We start from the raw sequence: 27,735 nt of genomic DNA, 5'->3' as shown, positions 1-27,735 counted from the left end.
TTCATATTCACTTATCGAGCCATTTATTTAATTATATTTTGACAGTTCCCATCCTCCCCACTTAAAAAATAATCTTTAAAACATATAACCCAGTGATATGTATGTAATTAATCCTAAAAATAAATGCAAAATGACACAATTCAAATACTATATTGTTTTATTTACCTGAAACCACAACCTCAGTAATGCATGTACAACCATTATTAGTCATCAATAATGATCGTCTTTTTACATGTTAATATTGTTCTTCGACCAGGTGTCGCTGAGGGGACCGCGTGGGCCCCCTCACATTAGATCACAGTTTTACAGCAGTTGATAAAGATACATGATGATAAGAAGAAGAATAGTAATGCAGAGGCAATAAGAAAAACAGAAGAACACTGTTGTATTGCAGGATTACCTATGAATCAAAGTGTTAGTCCTCATTGTAAAGGACTGCTAAATCGGACAGTAAATGTAGCAGTGATCGGCCTACAGTAGTTGTCAAAGGGAAACAAAATTTAAGTTAAAAAAACTCAAGTAGAGCAAAGTCAAGTTCAGCATGAGTCATTTCTCCATGTCTAATATTGTGCAAATTACCCAAACCGTTACAATAAAAACAGTGATTTACATATCTATGATAAATCCATCTTAAAACCATCTTAATATGTCATTTGAGTATTATACATTAGAATCTATAAATACAAATTGCAAAGCCTACATACAGCTGGAATGCATGCATGAATGTTTTGTACACTGCTGTACAGCTAAGACCATTCAACCCAGTGTTTTAAAGATTCTCTACGTGACAAGCTACCATGGAAGTTGGAAACAAGTTCTTCATGCAAGAAGGAACGTTGAGGGTGTTGAAAACTTTCCTGCACACGAAACTGGAATAGATATAGCGTCTGCACACAGAGGTATAAGTGTGTTAAGAAGTGTGTGTGTGTGTGTGCGTGGTTGTGTGTTGTGTTGCATGGGGGCAAAGGGAAATGTGTTTCCAGCCCAACCACTTTTACATATGCATTTGGTCTTATTACTGTGAAAACATGTCCTTTTTGTCTGTGCAAGAGTACACACACACTGCTGGTCATCATGGTGTCTGAGGTGTGTGGAGTTAGAGTGAGCACACAAGCTGGATAGTAGGACTCCTCCAGCCTCTGAGCCCACTCTTAAAATGTGCGAAGCTTTTATGAGAGCCAACCTGAAAAGGAGAGAGAAAGACTAGTTAGTACAAAATACTACTGAAAAATGTAATGGCCAGTTTGCACATTTTTTTAATTGTTCTTTTTTTTCTATTATACTATCGGGAGTAGGTATTGCTTTTTGTGAATATAGGAAAGTGTCAGAGCGGTGAAAGGAACAGCACACAGTGACATTCACAATAGTGGCAGGTGGGCAACATCAACACATAATACATTTTTACCTGTATGGCTAACCCAGAATCATTCCCTTGCATACCTTAAATGGGTATAATTGCATTTTAAAACTCTTTTAAGTGACCTTAACATCTAGAAGTTACCCATAGAAATTCTACTGAAGTTAATGGTGGTATGCTTCTGCTCTTCTATTGTTTTATGATATTCTAATGAACTTGTTTGAAAAGCCCTGAGAGGCAAATGAGAAAAAAAGAATCTAAAATGTTTTATGAGTTAATGTATATGACTTATAGCAGGTGAAAAAATAATTTGCCAGGATAATCAAACTTCCCTATTTTTATCTGTGAAAAAATCTCTTAAAAAACTCTGGAGGATGATTTTTCTTTTTGGTAAAGTAATTTTGGAACGTGATTTTTCTTTTGCCAGGATCATCAACAAGTGTTTGTTGTAAAACTCATTTTGGCCACAAGAGGCTGCAGAACACTCCACTACTTGAAAAATGATCCTGGTAAAAGTTTCTCCCTGCCTGTTTCACAGGTAACAAGAAAATAAAAAAGGAATGTAGAAAGCTTATTCTGGCAAGTCATTTTTTCCACCTGCTCTAAGGTCATAAACCAAAGAGAAAATAATTTAAATCAGACTTAGAAAACAGATCACCATATTTTTTTCCGTCTTGCCTCTCGGGGCTCCCCCAGAACTGATATTAAGTGGTGTGAAGAAAAGCAAATGGATACTCACTCTAGTGACAGGGGAGCCAATGGAAGGCATTGAGGAAGAAAAGCACACAGTTGTTAAGTGGAACACAAACACACAGTGCGAACAAACCCAGGCTTCTACTCAAAAAACATGCTTAAAATTTCTCACGTGTAAGTTTCCACACAAAATAATGACTAAATCGTCTAAGATTAGTGCAGTTGATTGTATGGGCTCGGATCCACCATTTATACATCACCACAAAATGTAGTAAGCCCAGCACAAACTAAGACCTCTAAATATTAAAGCCTGTAAGAATCAAATATACACAAGATCTGCTTCTGTGTTGTCTCTCCTGCCCGTCACTTTGTGCCAAGGACACTGAAGCATTCATATGTCTGACATGATTTAAATTCAAGTATTATATGCACACACACACACAAAAACACTGGATATGAAAAATGTCGATAACCATTGGCCTCAATCGTATTAAATAAAGACAGAAAACACTTTGATTCAAAGGTTCATGAGTGTATTTTTCCTTGAAGTAAAAAACAACATTTTGGGTTCATATTTGCAATCCAAGTTCATTTGGAGTACTTTCTGAATTAGTATTTCTTAGGATTTTATTATTACTGTCCTTTGAATCAAACACCATGGAGATGTTAATTAACATACATCATCCCCACTCAGTTCTATATCCAAAGCAAAATACAAATAAAGTTAATGAAAGTCAAATAATCAATACAAACAAAATATATCCTTAAAAATGTTAAGAGGGAAGGAAATTTTTTGTTCTTTTTTTTTTCTGCACAAGCAAATAGGGGCACACCTCGGATGTTGCGGTTTAGCTTTAGGAAAAGCATCTAGAGATGAGCAAAAAAATATTGTTTTATCATGTTGAGGTAGCTGTGCTCTGCCCAGTGCAGAAAAACTGGCTTATTTTGAAATCATTACCGTAAAAAAAAAAAAAACATCCATGAGGTTGATTTATAATCTAACATGGGGAGGGGGACATACACAATTAAATTAGAAATGAGGAACCACATACAGTTCATGCTTGGTCACAGGACATGCGGTTTTTGTTTTTCAAGATTTTTTTTGTTTAAGCGGAGCATTCAAACGTTCACTCCAAACCTTCCCCGTCCTCGGCTGCCACACGGAGCTTGTCCTCTCTGAAAGAGTTCTGAGTTTATACTGAAGACACAATGGTAAACATGAGAAAATAAATGAAGGCGGTATGTCTAAGCCACGCTGGTCCTACAATTGACAAAGCCATAAAAAAAAAAGTTGCATAAAAATTCATTCTCTGTACAGATCAATGGATTTCTGATATCTTAATTGTCTTCTTGTGAAGAGGGAAGCTAAACAAAACAATTCTGTTGTTACTGTAGTGACATAAGACAACTGATATTCCCAAAATTATTAAAAATATAAACCTTAAAGGTAATATTGACAATAATAATAATAAAAAAAAAACTGGCATCAGTATATTTTCTCTTAAACCAGCAACAAAGTCCACAGCTACGGGAGTGATGGTCTTCGAACACTCGCATTTAAAGCCTCACCCATTCAAAAATTCTATCCCAACTCAAACCAGGTGACTTCTCAATGTTAACAATTTAAATTACATGTTACGTTTCATGGGTTAAAGGTGGTCCTTCTCGTACACACACGGTAGGCACGCACAAGTACACACACTAACTCTACAAACACGCGCACACGCAAGCTATGCACATGTAGGAAGGAAGAGAGGGAAGAGGGACAGGACAGAGGGAAGTGATGGTGGTGGGGGCGGGGAGGGGAGGGGGAAGAAAATGGAAAAGTCGAGGTTGTGCTCAAGTCAGTCAGGACCAGAACATGTCGGCCATGTTAGTGTCGGAGCTGTAGATCCAGAGGACCAGGGGGAGGGAAACGGCCACGAAGGGCCAGGAGATGCCCTCCATACATGCAGATAAGCAGCAGCCTTTGGAGCCTGCAGGCTTCTCCAGTTCTTTACCGGGCTCCAGGTAGTTCCTGGCCGCAAACTTGAGCATCTCGTCAAGTAGAATGACAGGCAGTGAGATCTTGAGCACCATCAGCCACTGTGTCAGATTCAGAGGGGTGATCTGGAAGATGACCTGAAAAGTAGCGAATGAGAAATGTCAAACTGTGGCTCACATTACACACACACAGCAAACTGGATCAGCATTTTAGCATCATATATATATATATATTTTTTTTTTATAACTTTATTTTAGGCATTTTTAGTTATACAGAAATGAGCATACATACATACATATACAAACATACAAACTCAAAATATAATCTCATATTAGTACCCTCCCTTTCTCCCTCCCCTTATACCCTCCCATGGGACCAAGAGTACAAAAAATTTAAAATAAAATAAAATAAAACAAAATGAAATACAAGATCCAGTGATGCAGAGCATCATATATTTGACTGAAGAATAAATCTTGTATCGTGACAACACTCAGCAGTATCTCATGCTATGTTTCAAACTAAAAAAAAAAAAGATTTCTCACTGGAAGAGGCTCCACATAGAGGATGAGGAAGTGAAGGGACATGGAGAGGCAGATGGCTCCCAGCAGCCATACGTTCTCCCAGGGGGGCATCCTCAGCAGGGACTGGTTCTCTGACACACTGAGCAACAACAAAGACAAACGGACATGTTTGTTAGAAAACTCACTCACTTCAGAGCCAAACTGCACAGTACATTCTGGACTATACATTCTGGAATGCATGCTTAATATTTCACATAAAACAGGGGCTGTGTGTGAAAGCGGAAATGGAGATAAAGACCAGGATGTTGAGCAACGACAGTGAGAAATACCAGCAAAACAGTTAAGCCAGCAGTGAATAACAATGGACAAATATACAACAGCAGGGAGTATGCCTTGCTCAAACTTACCTGTTTAGGGCATTGCACATCTCAATGGTGACCAGCACAGACAGGGCCATGGTCATGGGGTAAGGGGACTCAAACACCTTACAGTCCAGACCCTCAAAGTCTGGATTCCCTGGACCGCACTGTAGGAAGTGGCTCTTTAAAAAGAAGAAAACTGGTTAAAGACAGCTGATAAAATAAAGTTTGTGTGCTGAAGTATGCATAATTAGGCTGATAGTAGTTGTTTGGCTGCAATTCATACCAGCTGGTAAAAGGTGATCCTTGGACCGTCCTCAGCAGCAACAAACCACCAGGCAGCAGCACCAACAGTGGCAGCACCCACATAACCTGGTGACACAAACCGAAAAGACGTCATTCACCCACACAGTGACACAGAGGCCTGGCTACTTGAATTGAAGACAAAGGCAAACTGCAATTAAATGTGAAAGCTTTCTAGTGACCTCCTACATTAGCTCTACTCTCACATTGTGCTAAAATGGCAAATTTGAGCAAGCTAATTTCTGGCTCTATTGATTTGCGGTTGATTCCACACTTCACATACAACAATCACTTACATCCAATGGCTAGATATCTGAAGAAGAGCCATCCAGAGATGAGAGGCTCGCGGGCGTTGCGAGGTGGTTTGCTCATGATGTCCAAGTCTGGTGGGTTGAAGCCCAAAGCAGTGGCAGGCAAGCCATCGGTCACCAGGTTGACCCAGAGCAGCTGAACGGGGATCAGGGCTTCAGGGAAGCCCAGAGCTGCAGTCAGGAAGATGCTACACACAAAGCATACTGATTATGATAATGAAAGAGTTAAAGAAACTGTTTGATGTAAAGGTATGATGTGCATTTCCAGAGGGATTGAGTTGCACAGGGAAGAGAGTGTGTTTGTGTATGAACCAGTCATCCTTACCAGACAACTTCGCCCACATTTGAAGAGATGAGGTATCTGATGAACTGTTTCATGTTGTTATAAATGGCTCTGCCTTCCTCGACTGCAGCTACAATGGTGGAAAAGTTGTCATCGGCCAGCACCATCTCAGAGGCGGTCTTGGCCACAGCTGTGCCGGAGCCCATGGCAATACCTATTTCAGCCTTCTTTAGAGCAGGAGCATCGTTCACTCCATCACCAGTCTGAAGGAAAATTGAAAACCAGGTTAGGAAAAAGGAAGGTTTTTCTTTAAGGTCATTTGTTTTGGAAGAAACTGTGAATGTTTAAATGTTATAGTCTAGCAGATGGCAGGTAGTAACATTTTATCAGCAGGGCCAGAGGATTGAAACGCACTGAATAGGCACACAGGGACTTTTTCTTACCATAGCTGTGATCTCATCATGGGACTGCAGATACTCAACAATCTTTGATTTATGTGAAGGCTCGACACGGGCAAAGCAGCGCGCCTTGACCACAGCATCTCTTTGTACAGCAGGAGACAGATCATCGAACTCTCGGCCAGTGTACGCCATGCTGGACACGTCATCGTCCTCTCCAAAAATACCAATACGTCTGCAGATAGCCACTGCCGTCCCTAAGATGCAAACAAGAGCACATTTACTTCTCGAGGCCTCCAGGAATGCGAGGCAAGTAAGCAGAACTACTGTAGGTGACCATTTTCCTTATGTTTGTAGTGATTGAATGTTCTCTTGGAAAATTAACATTGCAAAAGAACAAGTTCTAATGACTTGACCTAATTCTCTGTCTAAGCAGATATGACTCTACGTACCCTTGTTGTCTCCAGTGATCATAATTACTCTGATGCCTGCAAGGCGGCAGAGTCTAATAGAGGCTGCCACCTCTGCCCTGGGAGGATCCAGCATGCCCACACAGCCAACAAATGTCAGATCAGTCTGGATGATTAAAAAAAAAATAGATGCAACGTTCAGATTATTTTGTTTATTCTGATTGACGACAGTCAACAACGTCACACCTGAAAAGAAAGCTAGTGAGACAAAAAAACATCAATCTGCCTCAGCTCTCACCTCATATTCAACAAAGCGGGTGGAGTCCTCCAAGGCCAGCTCGTCTTTGCTCATGCGGTGGTCCCGGGTGGCGAGAGCCAGACAGCGTAGAGTGTCCCTGCCAGTTCCATATTCCCTGATCACAGACATTAGTCTTTCCTTGATGCCAGGGGTCAAGGGCACCTTGTTACTGCCAACACGGATGTGTGTACATCTGTCAATCACTCCCTCAGGGGCACCCTATGAGCAGGCAGAGCAGGACAGTAAAATGAGGATACGAAGGAAAGCTTATTGTTTTCAATAAGGCAATAAAGGAAATATACAGTACAGGCCAAAAGTTTGCACACACCTTCTCATTCAATGCGTTTTTCTTTATTTTCATGACTATTTACATTGTAGATTCTCATTGAAGGCATCAAAACTATGAATGAACACATATGGAATTATGTACTTAACAGTGTGAAATAACTGAAAACATGTCTTGTATTTTAGATTTCTCAAAGTAACCACCCTTTGCTTACTAGAATATAAGACATGTTTTCAGTTATTTCACACTTTTTTGTTAAGTAAATAATTCCACATGTGTTCATTAATAGTTTTGATGAATTTACAATGTCAATAGTCATGAAAATAAAGGAAACGCATTGAATGAGAAGGTGTGTCCAAACTTTTGGCCTGTACTGTATTCAAAATGTCCATTATCCATTTATTTTAATTGCATGGATAGACTTCAATTTGTCAATTTCTTACCTTTACAAACATCTTTCCAACAGAGGAACGGGCCTTGTTAGCAGTGCAGTACACAGACATGGACTTCCTGTCTCTGGAAAATTCCAGTGTAAACTCTTTCTTCATCAGCTGCTTGATCACCTAAAGATTTGATAAAACCAAACAGCAGTTTGTTAATCTTTCAGAATTTGGTTTGTTTCATCTCCTTTGAATAAAGGACAGAACATTTCTATTGGAAGGAATTAAATAAAAAACGGAGGGTTACGTACAGAATTACAGGCGTTGGCTCTCTCGATCTTGGTCAGGCCTTTAACATCTGTATCAAACACGTTCATCTTCTCCACCAGGCATGTGAGGGCTGTCTCGGTGGCCTCGCCCACTTTCTCATACACACCTTTGGCCTGGACACACAGGGAAAATAACATGGTCAATTTTCAGCAGAAATGTCACACAAAACATGCAAGGCATTTTTGAAGGATTAAGTGCCAGTTATAATGCAAAAAAACTCACTACCAACCTCATTATAGTCCAAGGATGAATCATTACAGAGAGCACAGATAGAGGCCAGCTCCACCAGAGCATCATACTGGGAACATCTGACTGGTTTGCCATCGTGGAAGCTAAACAACACACAGATAGGAGGCAACAAGTTAGACAAAACAAGGTAGGGAAGGGTTTTTATTTGTACTATGCTGGGACCCAAATGGTAGAAATCAAAGCATGACAAAACACATTTTAACCTTAGCTTATAAAGATCCCTTCCATGTGGCTGGATTTATCTTATTATTATAAATGATTTTGATTTTATAGTACATAGACGTATGGGACTGAATACTCACACTTCTCCATCTGGGGCATATGTGGAGCCAGTAACAGTGAATTCCTTTAATGAACAGGTATCAGCTTCTGCCTGATCAACAATAAACATCTGGAAAAAAAAACATTGGAGAGACAGAATATTAGTGCTTAACAATCACAAGAATTTGTTATTAACAGTGGTGGAAAAAGTATTATCTTACTTTAGTAAAAGTACTAATACCACACTGTGAAATTACTCCACTACAAGTAAAAGTCCTGCATTCAAAACTATCAGCATCAAAATGTACTTAAAGTATCAAAAGTAAAAGTACTTTTTATGCGGTAGGACCCACTCAGATTGTAATATATATTCTAAATATATTTATATGCTGTATATATGTATTATGTTTATAATGTATACAATGTCTATATAATGTATGTACCGGTATATGTCTTATATTTTATATTCTTATTCTGTTTTATATATCTATGTCTGTTCCTTGAGCTGCTGTGATGACTAAATTTCCCCACTGCGGAATAAATTAAGTTATATCTTATTTATATTATTAGATTATTTGTATTGATGCATTTATGTAAGCATTATTTTAATTTTCCTCAAGATAGGGCTCATTTTAACTACTTAATATGCTGTTATGAGGTTTCATTTAAAGAAAAAAAACCATCTCATCACTTTAAATGTATCATAATTTTTATATCAAAGGAAACTAAAGCTGGCAGCTTAATGTAGTAAAAACTACAATATTTACCTTAAAATGTAGTGAAGTAGAAGTATAAAGTTAAATAAAATGGAAATAATCAAGTAAAGCACATTTTTAGTACAGTAGTACTAATAGTAAATGTACTTAGTAACATTCCACTACTGGTTATTCATTTAATGGCAAAAAGAAAAGCTGAGATTCTGATGGACAGTGCATCCAGCAGGTGGCAGCAGATTTCTATTCACAGGAAATAAACCTTCATATCATGGCTCTGCTTGAACATAGAGCAGAGTATAATAACGAAATGCTGAGCCAAAGCAGACACTGAGCACTCTGGTGGGAAGGGTCCATAAATGTCATCTTACAGCAAGGCAGATACAGAATTCCCCAGTGTGCAGTCACAGTACATGATGCAGTGTATAAAAGTGAATCACTCCAAGGCGGAAATATTTTGACCTTGAGTATCCAAACCTCTCGGCATGGAGAATGGTTGCAGTGTCTGGTTTATTGAAGATCTTCATAGTCTTCATTGAAAAGGTTTTTCAATCGAATGTGCAAAGCAGGGATTTTATGAACCCATATTATATTAATATCTTGTTCCTCATTAAAATATGAGTGTTTCCAAGACAGGGACATGTTGATATCAGTAACCAAGGCCAAATCAGAGAGAAAAAGCAAAAACACAACAGAGGGTTGGAGCCAGACAAAACTCTTCTTGCACAGAAGTCAAGGGTATGCACCACATTTTCCCAAAAATTAAAGGGGGAGGAAACATGAAGGATGGAAATAGAAATATCTGAATAAAATGATGAGCTGGCATTATTGCAGCACTGTCCCCAGGCACTAGCTAGACTACAAAAAGCAGTGATGTAAGTGGTGGTCCTTTACAAAACCCAAGTGCAACTAAGGAATTAAATTGAGGAGGAACATTCAGTAACTCGAGAGAGCAAATTTTAGTACTGCCCTATTCGGACAGGGGTGGAGGTTTGGATGCATCAACCACAAGCTTCTCTGTCAGTGACTATCAAATAACCAGGAATAGCATCCCTTGGTTTCCAAATGAGGTCTTTGAAAATTGCTAAACATAATATTGACTTAAAGAAAGCTATGCAGGACGAGCAAGGGAAGAGGAGATAGACAGAGGAAGAAAGAGAGAATCTTTCAACACAAGGTCAGTTATGCAACTCTACTGCTGGTTCTGCTGCAAGTGACTAACTACTGCATACTGATCAGCATGCTGCCTGAACAAGAAGGGGGAGGAGAGTGAAATGAGGAGGGAAGAAAGGAAGAGGAAAACAGAAGACCGACGGCATAAAGGGCTGAGGAATAGTGAGAAAGATGGAGGGACGGTGCAGGAGGTGAGATAAAAGGTCAAAAAGGAGCTGGGAAGCAACACTAAGGGCACATTTCCATCACTAAAAATAGACTGCAAATAAATCCTTCATTATCTATTATTAGCAATTCAACATCAGCACTGCGTAGTGCTCAATAAACCCCTTCTGACTGCAAAAGCCCACCAGGGTTTCTTTATTTCTCAAGTAAAAAGTTTACCTTCCCTTACTCTTTCCATGTATAACAATTGTTTTAAATCCTACTTATATTCAGATTTTCCTCCCCTTTTTCTTAAAGTTTCTATGCACCACAGACCTTGTTCCCTGTACTGTTGCCCTTGGTAGGATTTAGACAGCCGTACACTGCCATCAGTGACACCAAAGTCAGATTCACTGAACAACCTGAATACTAATTGTTTCTTCAGAATTAAGATACCTAAAATTAGATCAGGGTCCAGAAAATATAAGGAGACAAAGCTTTTAGGACGGAAAATGTAATTTAATCACTGGTAGATTCAGCTCCTAAAGGCCCACTGTGTCTTCTGTTTAAATATTATGGTGTGCCACTTAAATAATTTCCCTGATGCAATCTAAGGTACAAAAAGAACATTCATTTCACTCAGTTGCCCCAACCGCAATTTACTTTCAATCAACTCATCTAGTGAGACACATTAAGCGTGTCCTCATACTGTGTGCTCATTTATCAAACTTAGCTGGTAGGGATATTAGCTAATATTCATCAGCATGAATTTTTTTGTCTAATAATTGATCATTTCTTCAATGAAACAAGGCTTTTGTTATGCTTATATAATGTTGGTGGTAATAAATACGAGAAATTCACAAAAAACAGTTTTTGCTGATACGTCTTGTGTTTCTCCTCCCCATCTCTGCCACTGTTCACTCTTAGCTTACCCTGCACACAGACATCTGATTAGTGGTCAGCGTGCCGGTTTTGTCGGAGCAGATGACAGATGTACAGCCAAGGGTCTCCACAGACGGCAAACTGCGGACAATGGCATTCTTCTTGGCCATGCGCCGGGTTCCTAGAGCCAGGCAAGTAGTGATGACAGCAGGCAGACCTGGAGAGAAATAGCAACAGAACCACACAGGATAAGAGGATTAAAACACATGAGACGTGAGATAAGTGGTTACAGAAAGGGATGGAGACATTCATTTATATGAATTAATTTACTCAAGTGACAAAATTTCTGTCCTTTGTACCTGCGATGAAGTATTGAAAAACAGCCCATAAAACAGGATTTTCCAACCAAATGTTCATGCTGTCTGAATAATGGGCACAGCACTGGAACCTTTCAGAGCAACAAGCATGTCAAGGACAAAGCTGCATGTGTGGAGCTGTCCAGCTTACCCTCAGGGATAGCAGCAACAGCCAGAGCCACGGCAATCTTGAAGTAGTAGACAGCTCCTCGGATCCAGGAGCCTCCGTGGACGGGATCACTGAAGTGTCCGATATTGATCATCCACACAGCGATGCAGATCAGTGTAATCACCTTGAAATATGAGACATTAGTTTACATTTAAAGATCAATAGGAAATAATTAACCGGAGTGCAAAAAGGCATAAAAAACACAACAGAGTGAGAGAATAATGCAACTTAGTAAATTACCTTGGACAGCTGCTGTCCGAACTCATCTAGCTTCTGCTGCAGAGGTGTGCGCTCCTGCTCCGTTGCTGCCATCTCGTCTCGGATTTTGCCGATCTCGGTGTTGCCACCAGTGGCCACCACCACGCCAACAGCCTTACCAGCTGCAATGTTGGTTCCCTGTGGGGGAGAGGTGAATAGCAGACCGCAGAAAACAGAACGGATTACAAATCAAGCTTCCCGGCATAGGGGTGAAACTCGTTTAACAACTAATCTGAGACATGTGTCACCGACTCGCATGCAGCAAGTGTAAACATGCTGCTAGTCAATACATCATGCTCCTTAACATATTTTATCTGCCATGGAAGCAAATGCGTTAGCTGTTCAGACATAAAAGCAAAGATATAAATGGATAATTCAATATTCTCCAAGAGTGCCGTCACTCTCAAATAGAAAAATGGATGTGAAGAAGGATGGTGGGATAAAAACAATACAGACGATGAGTAGGAGGATGACAGCGGAGCATTGTTTCTTTTATAGGTGTAGACACAAAAAATGTGTAAAATAATACTGGACAGACTAAAATGGTCTTGTGAGTCACTCACAGAAAAGAGCATGTTCTTCTTGTCCTGGTTGACAGCACGGGGGTCTGGCACAGGGTCAGTGTGTTTGATCACAGACACAGACTCTCCTGCAGGAAGCAGAGGAAAGAAAAAGAAAGAAAGAGTGAGAAAGTTTCAACAAAGGCGAGAAAAGTTGTAGCTGTGATGCTTGGTTGACACTTTGGGCTAGATGTGTGTGGAAAAAGGCTTTGCAGCTGGCTGAGCAGGCCTGACAATTATCAAATACTGCATTTGCCACTGCCTTTCAAACCCCATATCTGATGTGTTGCTTGCACTGTGTGTGTCTGTGTGTGTAATCAACTGTGCAAGGTCTGCACTGTTGTGATAGAGTAAGGCAGGGAGCGTTTAACAAGCTGTATGGCCATGAATGGGGAAGGAAAGAGAGGAGAAAAATAGCTGAAACACTAAAATATCCCATGGAATTTGCTACCAATTAAGGCAGCAGAGGAAGACAAGCGACTTAAGGACTTGATTCACATAAACCTCTTCTCTCATGCATTACCCATCCTTCAATATCCTCCACATCTATCTACAGTTTCACCCATTTACTTTTCCTCTTATCTGCATCACACTCACTCCTTTTTGTTTTAGTATTGACTGAGCAGCCATGACAACAGGGCATGTGCGTCAAAAGGAAGAGGCGGCCTGACAAATGACGTACAAGTAATGCACGTCTATGCAGCCTATACAGTAAACCTCCAAAATGTTTAATTGTGTGTGACAGAAAGGGGCGTAATGATTAAGAAAGCATTTTACCTGTAAGAATAGACTGGTCTACCCTTAGTGTTGTTGACTTGATGGAAGACAGCCTGATGTCTGCAGGCACTTTATCACCAACTGTGGACAGAATCAACAAAGCACAGGAGACACTTAAGTACCTCTTCACAATTTAAAAGCATCTGTAAATGGCACGACAGCAGGTGGATCGGTACTTTGTGGAATACAAGCGATAAAAGCAGATGAGTTGTGTTCAGATTTAATCAAATAGTCCAGCAGTGTAATGTCGTACATGTAAACTGACACTTAGAAAAGCAGAGCATGTTACCAAGAACAGATTTTAAGATAAGCACAATAAACAAACAAACAAAGATCACCACACACAGACACCGACGCATTGGAAAGAAAATTAACTGCCGTGTTATCCCAACTCATGCTCCTTGGGAGTGATAAAATAATCAAACTCAAGTTATTTGTTGGAGGCTGAGGGAAAGTCATGCATTCAAAATTATTAATGTTCCCCTCATCTCCTGCACAGGATGCAAATAGATTGCTGCTCATTCTTTCCACTAACACATGGCTTCAGCAATCCCCAGTAAAACAAATGTAAAATGTAAATATACACCAAGTTCCAAACCAGTGTTTCCTCTGCAGAAAGAGGATAAATACCATTAAAGCCAGTGACGTTTATTAGCTTTTCTTAAAAGGGTATCAAATAGTTTTACTTCTCTTTTAATTTCACATGCAGATTAGGTCTGATCTGGGAAGATACCGCATGTTAATAACTTTTAAACTTTGCTCTTTAATTTAAAAAAAACACGGTTTTTAAAAGTTAGACCATCTCCAGCATTAAGATGCACATCTGATTTTTCAAGTGATATATTTCTTACGAGTTTTCCATTACAAAGCACTTTTATGGGACTGGACTGGAAATACAAACAAGCAATATTTTATCTCTGAAAAGGTCAAATCTATGAAGAGTCAGAACATATAACCTGAAAAAATGTTTTTAAAGCAGCCTGTAAATTGCATTAACTCTTATCTTCTTATATATTACTGTACTATTACATTAAAATTGATGGCTGCTGTTTTTCATGAAATTCTAAAGCATGATGGAAAATGCCACTGTTGCACCAAAATGAAGTATTTCTCAGCTAACAGTAAGACATCACACAGCTTGGAAAGGTAAATCTAAAAGCAATATAAAGCAATGACCCAGAGGCTCTTAAGAGATCCCACTGTGGACAGTAGAGAGTGGTGACAGACATGTAAACCAACCCTTAGGCCTCTGCAGTGCCCTTCTGAGTGAAGAGGAAGAGAGGGGGGTTGGAGGAGAGGAGAGAATGGGAAGGGGGATTAGAGGAGTCCTGCAAAACACACGTCCAAAAATGGGAAAACTATTTTGATCAGTTGAAAACATGTGCTGCTGGATTTGGGGGAGGCAGAATTTCTAAAAAAACCTCTGTTTTAAGCAGGGAGAACCCACTAAACGTCATACAAGCAAAAATAGAAACAGTGTGACGTGTCTTTGTACAAACTGTTCATTCATTCCCACCATTCTCATGAGTTTGTGACAGATTAAATCAAGTAATACAGAGTCTGATGTGAGGAAATTGTGCTCAAGAACAGATAAAACTTGTTATGTGAAACTGATTGTGCTGCAGTTTTAACCAGGACTCCCTGAAAAAAGGGATTTTTTTTTTTTTAATCTCGAAGGGACCTTCCTGGCTAAATAAAGAATAAATAAAACAAACACATTACTGCATGGTTTCCAGTCTTGTTCAAACTATACCAATAATCCAAAATTGGTGTTATTACTGTAAATACACTGTAACATGGTAATGCGGAGTTTGTGGTGAGTGATAATGCTCCTGGACTGTACTAGCTGCACTACCAAATTTGGTCCTCCACTTGACTAGAGGTTGTCAAAGCCACTTTATAACCATCATCTGCTTGCCTTCAAACTAGACTCCCCGTAACAGACAGGAGATAGTGAAGGAGATGAAGAAGCAGCATAGCATGAAGGAGGACATAAAGGAGACAAGGAACTGCAGTTGCTGGAAATATTTAAGACTCAAAGTCCTGTGGGAAAGTTCCTACATAAAGTCACTTAATTAGAAAACGTACTACGTCGAAGTTATAGTGGAACCTCCCCCCCCATTTACTGCTCATTCTAAATACTGGGAATAAGGTCACAGCAAGTAGAACAATCCACTTTCACAGTAATCACAACACCTATTAATTAATATGGGCCTTAAATTAAACCCCTATCATTAACAAACATAGGTTGGTAATCTCATTTTCCACAAATAATATATAATCAGTTCATCATCATCATCATCATCATCATCATGACGAACCCATTCCTCCTGGGAACAATGACCCCATTACATCTCAAAGAGAAAATCATTCACATAGATAAGCAAAAGCTACAATTATCAATGCCTCCAAAATTAGTGTTTCTGTTTGTTAATGTTGCTACAAGTCATTTTGCACACAATGAACACAGTTATTTTGCAATTATCTACAGAAATTTGCTGCCGTGCTCCAAAATGTGCAGCTGTCTCAAGTTTCCCCTCATCTTTCATCACATGCCCTTTTGTGCTTTTATTTCTCTGGTGGAGAGTGGACAGCCTCCCGGACAGGGACCTTTTTTTTCCTCCCCTGGGAACAACAAAGGATTGTGTCTGTTTTATCTGGTTCCTAGAGTGAGGGACAAATGTCAGTCTGTATACACTTCAAGTGATAACATCCAATCAGCTTGTAGAGGCCTAAGTAGTTCTCATATCCTATCCAGAGTGTATCCACACCTTCCCTCACCTATACTAAACATGGTCAAAAGCCCTACTCCATGTGACTGATGGTACTGACTGGTGAAGAATCTAAGCACATGTTGCACAAGACAACAACACCAATACTAGAATGGCACCCAGAGTTTCAAGGAGTTATTCCTTGACTAATGCAACACCCTTCTATGTCCTTTTCATCCATTCAAGTTCAATAAAAAATTGTGCCAGTAGTTTTTTCATATTCCTGCTGACAAACAAACCACACCGACGACAAACTCCTTGGCAGAAATAATACAGTCTTTTCAATTTGAGTTACAGTGCAAATAGCACAATACCCAACCATTCATCATGGGGGGTCCAGTGAAACTTTAAAGGCCTCAAGGGAGTTGTATATTTTCTCTCGCTGTGACTGGGGCTCCCTGATTTGCTAGCACGTATGCTGCAGCCTTCTGGGAGTCCTCAGGCCCTCAAGGGACCCTTGCACTCCTCTTTAAATAGAGGAACTGAGATCAAACTTTAACATACACAAACACAGGACACAGTACATTTTATATAATTTGTGTATTCCAATACTGAAGCAATGAAATTGGCAAAGGATAAAGCAAAGACCATTCACACGTGGAGTAGACAGTCAGTAGAGACCGGGGAGAGACAAATAGTTTGGGTGATGATAATAGACAGACTATCCTACGCTCTTAAACACAAGAGGAAATCTGGCCATGTGGCCATCTGGAGCACAAATTATTTATCAAAGTGAATCTGTACCCTTTCTAAACATTACATCCTGTCCTGTAATCTCCTCCCACCTGGGGGGGGACAACATTAATGGTTAACACTGCCCTCCATGGTTAAGATAAAACCACAAGCAAAGAGAACAGAGATGGTCAGTCAAACATATACCGGTAATCATATAAATCTGAATTATGTACAGCACAAAAGAATCAATCGCAGTAACAGAAAGAAAGTGGAAAGAAAATTGCACTCTTATTTTTCATGCACACAATATTGTTGCCCTAAGGGTCAAGGCCATCACTTTGGCAACAGACTAGGACCTCTTGTCTAAAATCTTTGCTAGTCTGTAAGACAAGGATGTGGCTGTCATCTGGATAGTCGAGACAGCAGTTCTTAAGATCTGAATCACTCTTCAGGGGGGAGAAAAGAGTGTGTGTAACTGGGAGAGTAGGAGTGGGCATAATTCTTACTGTGTATCCCAAAAAAAGGACTGAAAAAGCACAATATCAACACATAAGCATAGTAATTCACACACTCAGCACAGAGAGTTCCACTAACCACTTAACAAGTATTACTCTGATGGCGCTTCTGAGCTTGTGATGGCAAAATCATTGCAGCTCTAGATCTTAAAGTGCTTAAAGGATATAAACCATATGCCAAGTGTGACAAGACACTTTGCTGCCTGGCATTACACTCATAAATCTTTGACTGTAACACTGCAAATCATTGGTTGACTAGTTGGGTTTTCATGCTGCTGCTAACACAAACAGACAAAAAACTCTCTGGCTAAGTAAACTATGGTAGCATCTGCGGATACTGTGCAACTCAAATATGTTAAGCAACTCCATCCATTACTGAGGAGGCTTGGAAACAAACAAGGAGGGTGGAAATTAGCACCAGCCACCAAGCAAATGCAGGTGAAATGTGCAAGTGGCTGCTAGATTTACTTCAAATCACGTGCCAAAAAAACAACAATGGTAATCTATTGAGTGCTTGGTAGATTATGGAATCAAGCATTTCATTTCCAACCATGCCTCAGAAGCCCATGTATTGGATTTAGGACCATATTTATGTGATTGACCTGCTGTTGCAGACAGTAAATCACAAATCACATGGCCGTAACTGTGTAAATTAAGCATGCAGACTGGTTTGTTTGTTTGATTGATTTAGTTACTGTCCTACTAAAACATTACAGCTTGCAGGTTGAATGATCTAAATGACTCTAAATATGGGATAACAGTTGCAGAAACACACAACAGTGGTTGTACTTGGATTAAAATGTAAGACAGTGCCAAATAAAGCAGTCCATGCTGAGATCAGATAGGAACAAGACGAGGAGGCTATAGTAGGCACAAGATCGCAGAGAAAGTAAAGCTGCAGAATTAAAAAAGAGACAGTAGGGTTGAGTACTTTCTTGATAATTAAATGCAATTGATTCTCATTCCACTGGGTGTAATTGAGGTTATATTTATGGAAAAAGCAAAAAAAAAAACCCAATACATGTTAGATCGAGGTTAGATACAGACAAATGCCTTATTTCAAGCAGATTAACGCTGCCACAGAATGTGTTAATGTTTTACATGATAAGGTATTTGAGCAGGCCGTGAGTGCTCACATAAGATAATAATAATGATGATTATGGCATTATGAAGTCTGACTTAGTACATTAATGATGCTGCAATGTTATACCATGCTACAATCAATTGACATTTTGCTATGTAATTACTATGCAGTATGTTTTTGAGATGCTTTACAATATTGTTAACACCATCTATATACAGACAATAATGTTTTGTTACTGGTGAAGTAGACCAGAGAACAGTACGTTCAGTAATCAATAAGCAAAAATTAGTATTCTATCTCATGTTTGGAGTGGCTTTATTCTGTCATTCATCGTCATTGGAGGCAGGCAAGGCTTGTCTTTGGGAAAAAAAAGGACATTTCCCTCATTATGCAGCAGCTGCAGTAGAAAGTTAGTCACTGTGAGCCATGATGCCATGCCAGGCAATTATATAAATGTGGATTATGGTTTTGACCCAACTGATGCCACAAGTTTAAAAAAAAATTAAATTATGTATTGTAAATGAGAATTTTACCCAAGATTAAAAAAATCAATCCTGCAGCTTAATTCTACAAACCAAGTCAGTACAAGAAATAACAAGATCATTTAGCTGGCTCCAGTTAAAGTGAATTACTTGGATATTCAAGTATATTTGTGCCACAGAGTGTAACATAGTGTTGACAGTGAAAGGCATTGGAACAACGGTGAGTAAATCAACAAAACGTTCTCTAGCTTCTGGGGAGATTATAAACAGACGGTAAAGAAAACTTCTCTGGAAGTCTATTCCACTAACCTTTGGTTTGGGACAAAGAAAATAATTCTTTGATGGGAAGCTACCTAATTAACAGAAACTGGGACAAAATCAAACAAACAACAAAGATAAACAGATAGAAACATAAAAGACTGACAAAGACCCTCTGAGAAAGACTGACCAGTATGAAAACAAAGCAAACAAGAGAATTGAGGAGCAGTGACGCAAAAGGCATAAACATATGTGACCCTGTTCGGGTTGAGGTTAGCCAAGAAAAGAAGATGTTGATGAACAGATTGGGCCTCTGCTCTGGTATTGCATAACTTCTTTACTTACTTTGTCCTACAATTATTCTAAAATTGCCAAGGGAGAAGAACATGAAGAGGGATCAGCTGTGTGTGTGTGTGTGTTTAACCCGGTGTAAAGCCTGCGTCATGACCTTTTGATATTAACAGAACTGATGACCAACATTATCTGTACATCTCTTACAGTCACCAATAGCATGTCTGGTGAATTACAGCCACTGACTCATCACCTCCTAACTGTTTAGATAAAGAAAACCAGTCCCACAAAGACATGGTACACATCAGTGACCTGACAAGAAATGGAAAATTTCTGCTCATTTCTTTAGAGCCAAGCTTGATTAGATAGCAATCTGAGACTTCGCCTCAGAAAGAGACAACACAAATTAATCACACAAAATTATTTTAGCGATGAACAAGATTACACTATGCGTAACACTGTCAATAAGCAGAAAATTGCAAAAACACAGATTCTAAGCCAAATTTATTGACTGAATTATTTTTTCTGTAATGACAACTTAAAAGCAAGCAAGAACATTCAGAGTATTAGAACGCATCTTGTCTGAGTGCATGCCTAAAGCTTTGTTTATGCTACGAGTGCACACAAAGGCTTTTATGCGCAAACCCATTCTGAGTTGCAGTATTCTCTAAAACCCCAGGGGGCGTACAAACAAAGTTTCCTTTTTTTCAGCTTTGTCGAAGCACTCGCTCATGCTCTTCAACACCGTTTGAAAAAGTGCCTCTTCCTATCCCTTAAGAAAAACATTTAAGATGTCCCTGTGGTCTCTCAACAAACATCACAGATGTTTGTACAGGCATACCTGTTGAGCCAGTCTACCTTTGAACATGTCCACCTTGAAATGAAAAGCACTACATGTGCAGGAAGTTTAGTCACAAAATTTGGAAGAAAACGGTTATGCGAAGCCTTCGCGCTCTGAACAAGAAGTGTCCATTTAAACAAAGTTAAATAATTTTTTAATTTACCTGCGACTTCCACAATGTCCCCAGGCACAATGTCCCTGGCCTTGATTCTCTGGACACTCTTCCTGTCCTGGCGGTACACCTTCCCCATCTCTGGCTCATACTCTTTAAGCGCTTCAATGGCATTTTCTGCATTTCGCTCCTTAAAAAGTGAAATAAAGAGAAAACACAAAGTTATAAGCAAGTAACTTTCACATGAACACCGAGCATTTCATAGGAACTGAATGAAACATAAAATAGGAACAAAGCAATGTCCTAGATATGTCACTTCAGTTCAAGCACCGTTATTAGAAGTGGAGTGATTAGTGCACAAACTTTACATAAGCAAAACGACAAATTAAAAATAAGTGCAGATGATGAGTGGTCTTGGATAGACAGCGGAGCAGAGTTATGTAAACACTGGGACATGTTGTAAGAGGCTGGGGAAGAAAATGGATAGAGCGCTTTTGACTCAGTCACATGGTTTTTCTTTTCAGGTGTGACAATACATCTTACCCTAACAATGGGGCTTTTCTATAACAAAAATATGTCAAAGTGCCATAACTTGGAGACTACAATGACATTCTTACTTCAGATTCCCTAAAATGTTCCCTTGTTTCCTGCTGAGTTTGTTCCTGATCATTCTTCACTTGCACTTTTCTGTTAGTGCTGACTATACCGGGTCTGACAGACTGGACAGTTTTAGTGGCAGCTCCCAGCCTGTCTGGCAGGCAGGTAGCACTCAACAAGACATGGCAAGACAGGGCACACAACCCCAGGACATCAAGGTCTTTTGTAAGGAATAGCAGCAAGGACACAGTCATTAAAATGGCTGCTGGTGCCAGTAAAGGTAAGGGTTTACAAGGTTAAAGAAAGCTACAAAAAGCAAACATCAACTGCTTTGAATGCAGACAAAAAGTACCTTAAGTTTTAAACAGGTAAGACCATATCAACAAGAGAAAAGGCAGCAGAATTCACAGAGGCTTTGTTTACATACACAAAGTCAAACAGCCAGCCACTTACTGTAACAACTCCCCATTTACAATTTTATACAAGCCTCTGCAGGACCTTCAACAAGCATTTCATTAACAAGGCAATCCAGGTGAGACCCACCCAACCTGTCAGGTGTCTTCTGTGAGATTTACAATCATGGGGACTGTTCCAAGCCAAGTTTAGCAGACAACTGTGTGTTTGAAACAAGCAAGAGTCCAGTGAAGCATTTAATGGATTTAGATTTCAATGATCGTGTTCATCAACTTTAAACCTAACAAATGAGGCAAAAGAGATATATTAGAAAACATCTAAAAAGTAGGTACCGTTCATGTTGGGTAATAAAAGAAGGTTATGAAGTAATTGATATGACTTGTTAAGAGATGTCATTCATTAATTTTGTTACTTAGTTTGACAGTTACTCTACTTAATGCCTTATTTTTCCATGTGGAGAATCCCATTAAATCCACCCTGAGCTGTTTTTGGGCTCTATTAATCTAACACTATTATCCAAAAGCAGGTAAAGGGAGCCAGTGTGTTCATCTATCAAGATTGACTCCAGGGTACTATGCAGTTTTCTGGGCAATTCTGAATTTGATGGAAAAGCGTGTCAGTGAGAAAGAAAAGATAATTAGTTTGTCTCTGTGTCCAGATGAGGGCCTCCATCCACTGCTGTTGCTGCCTTTGCTTCCTGCCTATAATTAAGGTGTATGTTGACAAATCAATACTGCTTCTCAAAGGACCTGACACCATAAATCCTGGAGGGAAGCCAAGACTACAGGCACCATATAACTACAGAGGCATAAAAATACCTTTTCAGAAGCCACATTAAAACAATTGCATTTGTTTTCTTGTTTTACTCTTGAAGACCAAATGTTGTCCTGGTTTGCCTAAAAGAATAGGTTATTGAATAAGAACCAAAATACACCAAGGAAGAGGAAGTGGAGAAGGTCAGGTTCCCAGTCTGACTGAGTCAAGAAGTAGTGTATGAGATTGGTGTGTTTCACACTGAGAATGTGTGCCGTTTCCTTGGCCTGAATGAGAAATGTTATATTTAAAATCTCTGCCCTGATAAAAATGTAATTAAAAGCCTTTCCATTCCATATTTATTCCTCTGGTATTAGATACTCATTAGTAAGACTCCTCTACAGCTTGTACATTCCCAACACACATTTGAAGATAACTATCAAAAAAAAAATCTTTATTCTGAGATAGTGCTTTTTACTAAAATCTTTATGTTTTTGAGCTGTGCCTATAACTTTTTTGCTTCATCTACTGAGCTCTTCTTATAAATAACTTTGCTAAGAAGAACAACTTGCAGGACAGAGCGAGGTCACAAAGTTCCACCCCATCTCATGTTTTCAGCATTACGGTGATACCCTAAAAAGTAATGTTCTAAAGAAAGCCCAACTAACTATCCACTGTTGGTTATTATTTTAAACTGGCAAAAAGAAGCTGTCTTTGGCTACTATTAAGCAATATTCAATACTCATAGCAATAAGCAAACATTTGGCTCAAGAAAACAAATTTTCCAAAAACCGAGACATTAATAGATTTGTTAATGTAATGTGTTTACCTGCCAGACTCCTACAATGGCATTTGCTATGAGAATAAGCAGGATAACAAAAGGCTCCACAAAGGCTGTAACAGTTTCTTCTCCCTCTTCAAACCAGGCCAACACCTAAAAACAAAATAGAGAAAAAGAAATGAACATTATTAAATGCAATACAAATAACAATAGTGTAGGGTGAGATAATGAGACAATATAATTCCTGACTGGATAACATTAGCTCCACCCACCAAGAACAACCAGATATAATATTAGAGCTTGATGGATAACCACAATAGCCTGAGTCGGATTCTAGTGTAAAGTATTTTTCAAATATATTTTTGACATGAGGCCTTGCTCCTAACTTGCTGGACAGTGGTAATAAGGAGGTGCATTTGCAGATTTTTCCCAAGGGTCTTTTCCACACACCTTTCAAGTGGGTGCAGTTGTGCCAGAATCCCACTTTGACTTTTATATATTTGGCACAATGATTTTTTAAGTACCAAACAATCATTAAATAATTCATAATAAATATCAAGCCCGCTTCTGCCAGTATTGCAGAAACTGGGCCAAGTGTGTAAGAAAGCCATGGGAAAGAAAGAGTGTAGTAACCGCTTTCTCCTCTTTTAGAAACAGTGCCAGGAGTGAAGTGAAGTGTGTCAAACGAAATGCCAATGCCCCCCCCCTATTTTCTACTCCAACCTATTTAAGCATGGCCAATCAAACGTCAAATTCTCTTCTGAGTCTCTTAAAAACTGGTGCACATTACAGTCCTTCAAAGACTGAACATTAAAGGGAACATAGTATACTCGTTTTCAGGTCCATGTTTGTTTTTTGGGTTTTATAATAAAAACATGTTTACATGCTTTCATGTCTAAAAAAACACATTATTTTCTCTCATACTGCGTGTCTGGATATATATATATATATATATATATATATATATATATATATATATATATCTCAGAAGAAGCAAAGTTTTTCTGATTGTTCAGTGTCAAGGTCTTCCGCATCTGCACCATCATGCAGCCTAGGAATGACTGCAACAGCACGATGGCAACACTATATACAGTAAAGTTATGGCATCACAACCTAACAGAAGTCCAAACTGCTCATTTAAAGGCACCACTTCTAAATAAAGGCCATGTGCATTTCTTCGAATGTTTTGATCATTTCAGAGTATTTACATAGCACCTAGACTTGCTTTATAGTCAAAAAAGAAATGGAAATCTTACTTTTTGCAATATGGACCTACAAATGTTTGTACACAACTTTGTCTTCTAAATATTGTCATGCTGAAATAAATGTAAATGTGTCTGCATGTGCCTGTGTGATTGAGAGTGAGCTGCATACTACAGCTGGTGATTTACAAGCTTTGGAACCGTAGCAGGCTGTCATCACCATGCCTCTGTGGCTGATGATATGCTCAGCCAGTAGGCCAACAGCCAATCCTTGTCAGGCAGGGTCATAGTATAGCTAACCTAGCACTGTGCCCCACATAAACTACACTGAGGATAGCTTTTACAACAGCATAACCATCACAAGTTATGTCGGTTCATTTATGGAACTGTCATGTTGTATTCAAAATAACAACATGGAAATTGGACATCAAAGTCATGTCTGGACTTGTAATTGGGTCATCGCTAGAGTGTGGTGACATGTTAATGCCAGGAATGTCAATCATCAGTCGGACATATGGACTTCTCAGGTGTCCGTCACTTTCACTTTTTAACACCCCGACACAAGGAAGGCTACTCATTCCAACTTGCCACGTAATCAAGTGACATGGCTTTACTTTCCCAGATTAACAACATGTCAGCATTTCTGTTTAACTATGGACTTCTTAACTATTGACGTGTTAACATAATCTCTATGACACAACAGCCTCAAAGAGACTGCAATGACTTATGGCATTATGTCACCTATACTTTTGTAAATCAAAAGACAGAATCAAGAAAAAAAAATGGTTATCTGGGTTGTGTCACCAGACAGATTCTGGGCGCCTTTCTTCTTCACTTTGAACAGCATTCTTGCTAAATTGTCATCTGCACTGAATCAATCAGAAAATGTCTAAATACACTTCATAGGATGACAGAGCTGTGCTGAGAAGAAAAAAAAGAAACACTGAACTCATCACTAAAAGGGTGAAGAGAAAGATGGTGGCGGAGATGAACACAGACAATATTCAACTGGCAGAATGCCATGTTTCAGTATTTCAAACATGGAATATTCTGTCTTCGAGGAAATAAAGCAGGCTCTTGTATTTAACATCTCAATGTGAATTTCCACCCTCACTACTCGAGCAACGAAATACCCAATCTTTGGTCAACTTTATCTTGAGTTGAGTGTTGAACGCACCCCTTTACAACAAGTGACACAATCTGCCCGCAGACTTTTATGACTGACAATCTTGATAACATATTAAAGAAGGCATAGTGCCTGGCTGTGTAAATGGCAAATTGGAGCCATTGAATTTGTTTTATTAAGATAGCTTAAATTGGTCCATATTGGTCGAATGAACAGTGCACAAACCACCTGTACATCTAGCAAAATGTGCGTGTTATACTTACAAAGGATATGATGGCAGCAAGTAAAAGGATCCTCACAAGCAAATCTTCAAACTGCTCAATCACTAGTTCCCAAAGGGATTTACCTGGAAAACAAGATTTTTGTTTGGAAAAAAAAACAAGATTGTCAATATTTCCCTTTCATTAAAAAAAATTAAAAATGAGAAAGGCTAAACACTGGTGACTCTCTGCATTTATACACAATGGTCCACTCACCCTCCTCAGCTGGCAATTCTGCAGATCATCCCATTCAGACCGAGTACCGCAAAAGAGAGAGAAACAGTTATTTAAATGTCAGTACTTGATATACATCAGCATAGAATGCCTTTATTGTCACTATACACATGTACAATGAGATTTGAGGGCTGACTCCAAAAAGCAGTGTGACAATAAATAAAATATATATAAAATATAAAAATATACAATATAAACATAAAATACCTGGGCAAGTAAATGTAAAGATATATATATATATATATATATATATATATATATAGATAGATAGATAGATAGATAGATAGATAGATAGATAGATATACATTACATACATTATATAATGAGATATGATATAATGTAAACATAGGCAAGAAAGGGAGGTATGGTGCACAGTCTTCAATTCAATTTGCCAGAAGCAGATATGATGCTATGCAGTGTTCATAAATATATTGCATGTTGAAGGACAATTTATTGCACAAATGATTAAATATTGCACAGTATCAAACAAGGTTCATACACTTTCAGTGGTCAAATTCAAGCACTTTTCATGGACTTTCAAGGTCCATTTTCAAGCTTTTCCAGTACCTTACAACGGCTATAAGTTGCACGTTTTAGATGAGTACTTACATGCTAAAAGGGATAATTTCACTCAACTATACCGACAGCGATGGTTTTACACTTTTAACAACCAAAACTACAGTTTGCTAATCTTAATATTCAATTTATTATTTTTTCATTGAACATGTGATTATCTATAGTCAGATTGCGAGAGAAATACAGTAAAAATTTCAAGCATTTTCAAGAACTTTATCCAAAATCCAAGCACTTTTTAAACCTTGAAAATACAACATTAAAATTTAAGCATTTTCAAGGATTTCAAGCATCCGTATGAACCAAAATAAAGTCCATATGAAAAGCAGTGCATATGAGAGTTAAGGGTTGTTATTGCTTAGTAGTAGTCATAGTGATGCAAAATTAAACAGCTATTTAAATAATGAAGGATAATGTGAGTAACAGAAGTGATGCGTGACAGTATTTCAACATACAGGTCGTGACGTCAACAACGTTTTTTGTTCACATGATGCCGGTTAAATAGCGAGTCATGGGCGATGAAACACAACACCGGGGGACTAGCGTTAGTTACTCGTTTTAAACAAACTGGTGGTAACCAGCTCCTTACCGTTTGGTCCATGTCGCTCCCGTTGTTTCTTCACTTGCTCTGAACTCAAGCCTGTGCTTTCATTCACGTTAAAGAAGCTATAAACTTCTTCTACCGTCTTTGTGTGTCCGTTGTCCATGGTGAACTGGTGAACGGCCACTTGAGGACACCGCTTGTATCTGGTCCCAGCCTCAACCTGTCACCGTGTCACCGAGGGACTTAAAACTAAAAAAAAAATACTTGGAAATACTAGAGCGGGACCCCGCGGTGTTGACGGTTACCGATAGATTAGCTGTAACACGGGGCAGTGCGGCTCGCAGGTGCCGGGTGAGAGTGGAAGGAATAGCGGCTCCTGAGCTAACGGAGAGCTAACAGGCTAAAGCTAGCTAACGTTAACTGTTGGGTTCCGCTGGCTCCGCTTGAATCCGCCGGCTGTACCGCGCTAGGTTTCCTGTGAGACTTTAAATGAATAATTCATATCAACATGGCAGTCTCAGCTGGCTGTTTGTAAAGGCTTCCTCTTCTTTTAAAACAGCGGATTCCACAATAATTCTGTCCAGATAGATAGCTTAAACATGTGGCTGTGTTGCAGCTCCGCTTCCTTCGCCCGCTCGGTCTGTATGACTGTGTCGCGTCTCTTCGGCACCAATCGGGTTTGTCCGCTGCAGCTCTCGCGTTCGTCAGATGCGGCGTTCAGTGTCCGCATGTGGAATCTCCTCATTGGTTGGAGACACCGGAAGTCC

General features: G+C 39.2%; 1 protein-coding gene across 1 annotated transcript; it reads right to left on the bottom strand.

The window, feature by feature from the left end:
* Positions 1-139: 139 nt before the first annotated feature.
* atp2a2b (ATPase sarcoplasmic/endoplasmic reticulum Ca2+ transporting 2b) lies at positions 140-27,735 on the bottom strand. Its single transcript, XM_059357711.1, has 24 exons — positions 27,014-27,735; positions 25,834-25,851; positions 25,621-25,703; positions 23,078-23,182; positions 20,536-20,674; positions 13,456-13,536; positions 12,682-12,767; positions 12,101-12,256; positions 11,843-11,984; positions 11,386-11,552; positions 8,465-8,553; positions 8,143-8,245; positions 7,895-8,026; positions 7,647-7,766; positions 6,918-7,136; positions 6,662-6,785; positions 6,255-6,466; positions 5,854-6,074; positions 5,514-5,716; positions 5,201-5,286; positions 4,963-5,096; positions 4,577-4,694; positions 2,097-4,171; positions 140-1,183 (listed from the first exon to the last, which is right to left on the bottom strand). The coding sequence occupies exons 1-23, from the start codon at positions 27,129-27,131 to the stop codon at positions 3,899-3,901; spliced, it is 3,129 nt and encodes a 1,042-aa protein (XP_059213694.1). The 5' UTR covers positions 27,132-27,735; the 3' UTR covers positions 140-1,183; positions 2,097-3,898.

This window comes from Centropristis striata, chromosome 19 (genome assembly GCF_030273125.1).
Source record: "Centropristis striata isolate RG_2023a ecotype Rhode Island chromosome 19, C.striata_1.0, whole genome shotgun sequence".
NCBI lineage: Eukaryota > Metazoa > Chordata > Actinopteri > Perciformes > Serranidae > Centropristis > Centropristis striata.
This window is presented reverse-complemented; position numbering and strand designations above follow the sequence as displayed.

What these genes read in the sequence shown, in the direction of transcription:
- atp2a2b (XM_059357711.1), bottom strand. Translation starts at nt 27,131, where the DNA reads ATGGACAACGGACACACAAAGACGGTAGAAGAAGTTTATAGCTTCTTT. An exon ending in GGACATTGTGGAAGTCGCAG is followed by an intron (nt 13,537 to 20,535) that starts GTAAATTAAAAA and finishes TTCTGTCCACAG; the next exon opens with TTGGTGATAAAGTGCCTGCA. An exon ending in GATCACTGGAGACAACAAGG is followed by an intron (nt 6,467 to 6,661) that starts GTACGTAGAGTC and finishes TTTGCATCTTAG; the next exon opens with GGACGGCAGTGGCTATCTGC.